Genomic DNA, 8,814 nt, shown 5'->3' on the forward strand with positions numbered 1-8,814 from the left:
GTCTATCGCGTCCTCTCCTGCTTGTTTCAGCGACAGTTTAAAGAGGCCTGTTCTCTGTGTATTATAAACCAACGTGTAGATCATCAGGGCTCTCTACAGAAAAGCGATAGCATATAGTCACGGCGCACCATAGTCACTTGGGCAAATAAACCGAAATCGACAGCCTGACTGCTTTCTGATGCAGAGTGGGAAATATTGTCTGACACCTGTAGATGTCAATTAGCACGATTAGTTAATCAACTGATTTTTTTTAAAATATAAAATTCCACTTGATACTTGATAATTAATGAGTTTGGTCACTTGTTTTTTTTTGTTCAATTGGATACATTACAATTGTGGTCAAACATAATTTGACCCGGTTACGACTATGGCATTGCATGTCATCTTTAAAAGCAAAATCAATCATTCATTGTTGAATTAAAATCTGATTGAAATTGAAATAAGATTCAAACTTTGTTTGTTTGACGTTTTTTAAAAATTATTTCCGGAATTTAAAATTATTTACGGAGTCAGAGATGTCTCGGTAGAAGTTTTTTTTTGTTGCAAGCCCAGGACTTATTCGTCTGGGTGATATATTGTCCAGTGCGTTCAGTTCAGATTAACTAAATATTTTGATATCGCTTTACGCGTACGCGACTTGTTGATTCTTCTGGTTGTACACTGCCTCGTGCATGGGAGGACACAATCCATCATTTTAATGCGAGCCAGCTTGAGTTGTAACACCCCCGGCAACCCCATTAACTTAAAAAAATTAAATGTATGCAAATGTATATTATGGTCCGCTTGTCGTAGTGTTTTCTTGTGCTAAAGCACTTCTTCTGTACAAAGGAATGTCAAATGATCCAGCTCAGCAGTATTGGTGGAACTCTGTAATTTTATGTATTTATTATGCATTTATGAATGAATGTAGTATTATTTTATTTGTATTTAATTTTATTTTATTTTCTTCTATGTTCTTAGGTTGCTGAGTTTTAGATTTGTGGAAAAGGGAAAGGGACTCGCTGCTATTGGTAATGTAATGTAAGGTAAGGTAAGGCAAGGTATGGTAAGGTAAGGTAAGGTAAGGTAAGGTAGGTAAGGCAAGGCAAGGCAAGGCAAGGTAAGGCAAGGGGAAGGCAATGCAAGGCAAGGTAAGGCAAGGTAAGGCAAGGGGAAGGCAATGCAAGGCAAGGTAAGGCAAGGCAAGGCAAGGCAAGGCAAGGTAAGGCAAGGCAAGGCAAGGCAAGGCAAGGTATGGCAAGGCAAGGCAAGGCAAGGCAAGGCAAGGCAAGGCAAGGCAAGGCAAGGCAAGGTAAGGTAAGGTAGGTAAAGTAAGGTAAGGTAAGGCAAGGCAAGGTAAGGTAAGGTAATACAGTCCTGTGATGCTTTACCCTCATAGAACTTCGGGTATGCTCTTCATGCATCATCATCATCATCATCATCATCACATGTTTATTTTGTTCTCCACCTCTTTTTGTTTTTACGGTTTTTAATGTTTATTTTTCGTATTGTGTGTCTATGCATCCCGAGGACAGATTGTAAGAAAAGGCCTAGCCTTAAATCTTTATCCTTGTAACATAAAGTTCAAGTCAATTCAATTCAATTCAATTCGGGTTACTTTTCCCCTGAAGAAAACGAGCTGCCATACACTGATACGTATAGCCTCATTCACCCATGCGTCGCTTTCAATCTCAGCAGATGAAAAAAAACCTTCTGTTGTTGTCTCAAAGCTGAAAACTCTTTTGGTTATGCCGTTTTTATTTCGCGGAGAGTACCGCTTTAAAAGTGTCGTATTTTCTGGCAAGCTTTTTAGAGTTGTTGCACGTTTTTACGAGGAGCCATACCTGTCAACGTTCCTCCCGTGCACATTCTTCTTCCTCTTAATATTCTTCGTTCATGGGCTGAAACTCCCACGTTCACTCATGTTTTTAGCAAGAGTGGATTTTTACGTGTATTCATGACCGTTTTTACCCCGCCATTCACTGAGGCAGCATAGGGCCTACACCGATTTCTGGGGAAGCATGCATGGTATTTTCGTGTTTCTATAACCCACCGAACTCCATGGATTACATGATCTTTTCTGTGCGCACTTGGTCTTGTGCTTGCATGTACACACGAAGGGGGATTGCAGGTCTGCACATACGTTGACCTTAGAGATCGGAAAAATCTCCACCCTGAACCAACCAGGCGGCAGCGGTCGGGATTTGAACTCACGACCTTCCGATTAGGAGGCCGATATCTTACCACTACGCCACTGCGCCCGTCTCTCCCGCGCACATGATCACGTATACCGCGACACATTTCTCCAAGCTTGTATATTCTGGCGAAGAGCCGGTGGAGGACGCTTTTAATTATCTAAAAATAAATCGAGGCAACTTTTATACACTGCTCAAGAAGAAAAGTTGTTCGGGACGATCCTTATTATCTTCTTTTATTAATGACTTGTTTCTAGCTTTTGTAGTTTTAACCCTGTACACATACAATTTTACAAATATATATATATATACAGTAATCAGTGGGGTGCGTTGATGAGGCTCGTTCGGGGTTGAAATATACCCATTTTTGGCCGTACAACATTATTAGGGTAGAGCAAAAACGACAAGAGATAGCACTTCACTCTTTTACCAAGAGATAGTAATCATCTTCTTGAACAGCTTTTCTTTTTAAGCACTCTATAAAAGTTGCTTTGATATTTTTAAAATAATCTTAAAAAAAGAAAAAAAAACGTCCTCCGCTAGCCCCTCGGCCGGACTATACCAAAAATCTACCGCCAGGCTGCTTTCTGTGCAGAATAAGAATTTGTGTTTCTTCTTCTTCGTCGTTCGCTCAGACAGCAACTCCGGAGGCCCTGATGAAGGCTGCTGTACGCCGGAGGCTGAATTTGTGTTTAATACTTTATTTAGCAGGCGGATAACGGTGTCACTGACGACACTAATGAAGACACAACTCCCACTCTGCATACGAAGCATCGAGGCTGTTGAGTTTTGGAGCACGTTTTAGTAAAAAAAAGAAAAGTTCTTTTCATTTGAAAGGACCCGTAGTCCAGTAATGTGTTTTCTAGAATAAATGCATCAACCTGAAAGAAATAATACGCACGCACGCACATATAGACACTAACACACACATATAGACACAGACACACACACAGACACACACACAGACACACACACAGACACACACATACACACACACGCACGCACGCACACACACACACATACACACACACCCACACACACACACTTACACATACACAGACACTCACACACACACAGACACAAGTACGCAAAAGAACAAACATTGCCCTTGAGGCACGATCATATAGATTCTTCTGTGCGACTGAAAATGTATTATTATAATTAATCTTAATGCCCAAGTACATTACATCAAACACTACTTCGATTAACTTGCCATTATACGTAAACAATGGTTTATTTCTAATTTTACCTCTGAACAAAACTATAACTTTCGTTTTGTTTACATTAATATTTTGACGCCATTTTAAACAGTATTCGTGCATTTTGTTTAAACATTCTTGCAGGTGGTTTTTTCAGACTCTGAGCAGATCACAGTATCATCCGCATACAGTAATAAAAACATTTGAAACAAAGCATTTCCATCATTATCACCCATTCCAACCACAATAGCCTCTCTTGACATAGATTGTAAACCATTACTGTTTTCCAACAGAAAAGGCTTTAGATCATTTAAAAATAGAGCAAAAACCAGCAGTGACAAGTTTTCCCCTCCGTCAAACAACAAAAGAAGGATGGATCGTACACGATTCACATCATCCGGATTGTGTCGTCAAAGGCACGATCCGGCAGAGGTTAAAGGCACATTCCTTCTCGTGAAAACAGTTTGACTTGCAGTCTCCGATCTGGCCAGGCTTTGGCATGGAACAAAAGGTGGAATAAGATGGAATAAGATGGAATAAGACAATCCCGCCTGTGACAAATGGATTTGTACATAATTCAGTATTGGATGGTTTAAACAAATGTGTACAGATTGGCTTGCCATACTTGTAGTATCACGGCTTGACTGCGTGACCTATTTTTGTAAGGCGTATTTCCATTGGCTGCTGTGGCCAATGGGAGAAAAAGAGGTTAGCTTTGTGGGGTGTGAAAGAGTAGAGCGTGCCTGACAGTCGAGGAGGACGGACGTGTTTTGACTGATGTCTCCGCGTTAGGCTATAACGCTGCTCACCGAACACTGAGGTCGAACACCGTAAGACTTGTGTTGCGGACGAACCATGAGTGGTTCTATGCTGTAAAGATACAGGTATTTATTGAATTGTATTTTGCTCAGTAATATTGACGGGTGAAATGACTGTGAGAGTCATGTTGTAAATTGGGTTGGAGAAGCGTGAGCCGCTGTGTCAGCCATTTTGAAAAGGAAGGTCGTATGTTCTTTTGGTAATGAAGTTACTTGTAAATGAGCTGGTGTAAATAATATATCCGCATAAGTTAGTGGACGGATAGTTGAACAGTATTGAGAAAGAATAGCAGTATTATTTCGTAGAAAAGTTTAGCTAAGAATTGAGACTTATGGTAGCCTAAACTTTTTACGCAGCACCCCGGTCGGAGTGAGGGATGGGACCACTTGACAGCGGGAGAGAGAGAGACGGGCATCCCCTCCTTAGCGCTACGAATCGTTGATTGAGAGCGCAGGGTTGTAACAGCGCTGGAGTACTGGGAACTGGTGGAGCCGCACCCCATAGCCACCACGAGCGGTATTTCGTCGTGGGTGGTATGGATCCCGGGTATGTACCCGTTTAAGTTTGTGGAGTCACTGTACGTGTGAACTGCCACCGAAGAAACATAATCATAAAATTGTGGAGTCACTGAATGTGTGAACTGCCACCGAAGAACCATAATCGCCGAGAAGATTGTGTGAGACGTAGACGTCGTCAATTAAGTATTACGTGACAAGTGATGTGCATAAAGTGACACTGTGTTAAACAGGGACCCTAAACGTTAGAGGAATTGTGTGAAACGAGAACTTCATCTAACGGGAGACAGTTAGTCTCCGACGTGTGTTAAGATATTATTCTTCTTATCTATGAATGCAAGTGATTTGTAGAATGCATGAGAAATAACATATTTGTATTATTGTGTTGATGTTGCATTACAGGTACGAGGGCAAAGGGCATTGAAAGTGTTTAGTCTTTGTGCTTTGTTTGAGTGTTGTGTGTGAGTAACAGTAAATTAGTAAACAGAGCAGAGCACGCATATTTTCTATCCACACAGACACTTACCTGAAAATTCATCCGTAACACCGCCACAGTGGAGATGTCTTGATGAATTACTTGTGTAAATGCAACCAGTGGCTTTTGAGTAAATGATGTCTTAAAATACATCCCGCAGTGCACAGAGAGCGCCCTGGCAGTTGATGTTTGGTATGTGACCAAGAGGAGGGATGGTTTTTGCCCATATCAAATCCTGACCAGAACTGTTCACACGAGAAGGAGTCTGTATGAGCTCTGCTGTGAGTTACCTTACTGGTACAGCTGGAGCACCACGCCCCCCCCCCCCCCCTACACCCTAAAGATCTCCAGAAGTGATGAAATCTGAGGTCCTAAAATAGTGGAAGTCGACTCAGAAATTCTATAGTTACGGCATGACGTCATTTTACTGTCGTAACCCGCTCACTGCAGGCTTCGGTTACACCTTTTCCACGTCGTAGAGTCAGTCGGCCATACTTTGATTACGGCGCGGCGTGATCCCACGTATCACTACAGGGACATGCGGCAGTTACGGCATCAGTGACGCCATTTTACTGTCGTAGCCTGCAGGCCTACTGTAACCCGTGACCATTTTGAAGGGTAGGCCACTCACCTGCACGTTATCATTTGTATAACGATTTGTGCAATAGTGCATCCTTTGAACACTTGGGTGGAGGAGGGGGGGGGGGTGGGAGAGAGAGAGATGGATGGATCACCATAAAGGAAGAGAGAAAGAGAGAGAGGGAGGTGGGAGAGCGTCTGCAGGGTTCGCGACGACCGAACGTAGAGCTGGACGAACGCGTTCGTTTCAAAGTCCGAGATAACTTTTTGCAACCTGTCGAAGCCGGACTCGATCGTACTTCCTACTCGCACAACCACTACTAATGAACTGTTGAACACGTCTGTCCTCACTCGACCCACGCTTTAAAATGGCCGCCCAAACCGGATCAAACCGGAAGTAGAGCGCGGCCCTGGCGGGGAAATGCTTTGTGGCGTAAGCAAAGCAAAGAAGGGAAAAGTTACGGACGGCGTAAGTGTAGCCACTGCGATTTTGTTTCCCGCGACAGCTGAGTGTCTTTGTTCACGACGTAGCGTGCCTTGTGACGTCATAGCTAGAGTAACCTCCCCTTAGTAACTTAGTAGAAGGGCCTTGAAATTATCGGCCCTCGTCACGCTTCAATGCGTGCAGACGTGACGTGTCCCCGGAGATCTATTGTGTTGTAAAGGATAATAGGTCCTGTCTCCCAACCGCTCTTTCTCCCCACCCCCCCCCCCCCCCCCCTCTGTTTACTTGATATAGTATGTTTATTGTGGAATGTATGTATGGTTAGGATGCATTGGTACGAATGGTGCGTTTCTACTTGTTATATCATGTACTTATATTATGTTTTCTTTTCTTTTCATGTGTCATCAGACACTGCTTTCTGATGTGCTTTCTGGTGTACGTTAATTAAAAGTCACGTTATCGCAACCTCTGTCTTGGCGTCTCATTTATGCTTCCTGGCCTATTTTCCCCCTTCCACTCCACCCTATCACATAATGAACATTGAAACGAAAACAAAGACCACTTCTAAAAGGACACAATAACACCAACTCGTGTATTATTATGAATTTAACACAGGTAGCTATTCAGCTCTGCCGTGTCCAATGTCAATCTTAAGTTAATTACATTGTACTTATTGATAAACAATAGAAAGATTAATACATTCTGTCAACAAAAGGGACAGGAAGACTTATCGGAAGGCGCAACACACACACACACACACACACACACACACACACACACACACACACACACGCACACACACACACACACACACATACACACACAGAGAAAGGACGGAAGAAAGAAAAAAAGATGAAAGAAAGAAAGAAAGTTCGAACGAAAAAAAAGAAAGCAAGAAAGAAAGAAACACACAAACAAACAAAAAGAAAAACAAGGGTTTGCATCAGATCTAGGCGGAACATCAGCAAACGACGACCATACAATTACACTTGTATCAGCTGTGCCACAGCAGTAAAAACTCATCAACACAAAATGGTGTAAAATGTCAACTGCACAAAACCAGCTAATCCAGCAAACAGCTACCAACCAATCATCTATAACTACCGAACAACAACCAACCAACCAACTACAGCCACTGAACATTCAATCACACTAGCAAAAAAATCACAACCACAACTACAGAATCCTGTTAAACCTACTACACGATCACGGTTCTAACTCAAGCTTTTTTTTACACGGGATAATTGCATCCTAACACTTAATTAAAAATAATTTAAAAAAAAATATATATATACAATGAAAAAAAGTTTCTTATACAGAGTGGGAATTTTACACCCTTGTTAGTGCACAGGAGTTTAGCATTCACTCTATCTGTTTGTGAGATTGTCAGTTTGTCATTCTGTCCGCACTGAGATCTTATGTGTGTATCAGCCGAACGAGCAAACATTCGGTGTGTATCTTGGAAGTAGGGGAAACACCGTCGTAGCAAAGAAAATAAAGCTGTTACTTTAAAGGGAAGAGGGATACGCCGACGACACGTTCTACACACTGTGTACGTTTTGCTGGATACAAAGCAAGAACGATAACCTCACTGGTTTTATCTGAGTTACATCCCCTGAATATTGGACAACGGGGGTTGCCTTGACCCCTCAAGGCCAGGGCAGCACTTATTATTTATTTCTTTTCTTGTTGGTACTTGACACAAACGATAATCTGCTAAGTTATCTCAGCAGAAGAAGAAAAAAATCTTATTCTGCACAGAATGCAGTCACACTACGTATTACAGTTTAAACGCGTCAAAGTGAACGGATGCCCTTATGGAATGTCTTCGCCGATATGAATCGAAACTTTCTTTTTTCTTTCTTTATTTGGTGTTTAACGTCGTTTTCAACCGTTGAAGGTTATATCGCGACGGAGGGAAGGGGGGTGATGGGATAGAGCCACTTGTCAATTGTTTCTTGTTCACAAAAGCACTAATCAAAAATTTGCTCCAGGGGCTTGTAACGTAGTACAATATATGACCTTACTGGGAGAATGCAAGTTTCCAGTACAAAGGACTTAACATTTCTTACATACTAATGAATGGTCGCAATAGGAATGATACTTTCAACTCAATCATCCAAACTGTACACCCACGCATCACTCAACCTTTTTTTATTTTTTTTAGAGGAAAAGTGCACGTTCACATACCCAAAATCACTGTGTGAGCTGTTCAGTCCTATTCAGTCCTATTTAGAGGAGAACAAAACGCATGCTCACACAACAAATATGACTTTGCACGCATAATTCATTAAAAAAAAAGAAAAAAAGTACACGTCAACATAACCAAAGTAACTTTGTAAGCATTATTTAGTCCTTTTAAGAGGAAAACTTTATGTTCACATAACCAAAATCACTTTGCAAGTTGAATTTCTCCCATTTCAGATTTGGAACGTGAGGGTTTTTGTCAAAAGAACGAAAGCCAGCATCCTTGAGATCTTGAAGAATTCTAATTAACTGCTCGAACGTTTCTTTCGCTGGGTATGTGGCGAAAATGTGCCATTCTACAAGAAACTGCTTCACCTGTCTGAAAAAAAGGAAAAGGGGAATATGGATAATGAGTAATGGA

General features: G+C 41.7%; 1 protein-coding gene across 2 annotated transcripts in view; it reads right to left on the bottom strand.

Moving 5' to 3' along the window:
• Nucleotides 1-3,268: 3,268 nt before the first annotated feature.
• Nucleotides 3,269-8,814, bottom strand: part of LOC138975849 (probable methyltransferase-like protein 24) — a 126,128-nt gene continuing 120,582 nt past the window's right edge. For both annotated transcript variants that reach the window (XM_070348615.1, XM_070348616.1), the window contains 2 exons: nt 5,258-8,772; nt 3,269-3,924 (listed from right to left, as the gene is read on the bottom strand). In XM_070348615.1, the coding sequence (XP_070204716.1) occupies nt 8,565-8,772 (208 nt within the window). In that variant the 3' untranslated portion in view covers nt 3,269-3,924; nt 5,258-8,564. The remainder of the gene's footprint in view (nt 3,925-5,257; nt 8,773-8,814) is intronic.

The sequence above is a fragment of the Littorina saxatilis genome, linkage group LG9 (genome assembly GCF_037325665.1).
Source record: "Littorina saxatilis isolate snail1 linkage group LG9, US_GU_Lsax_2.0, whole genome shotgun sequence".
Classification (NCBI taxonomy): domain Eukaryota; kingdom Metazoa; phylum Mollusca; class Gastropoda; order Littorinimorpha; family Littorinidae; genus Littorina; species Littorina saxatilis.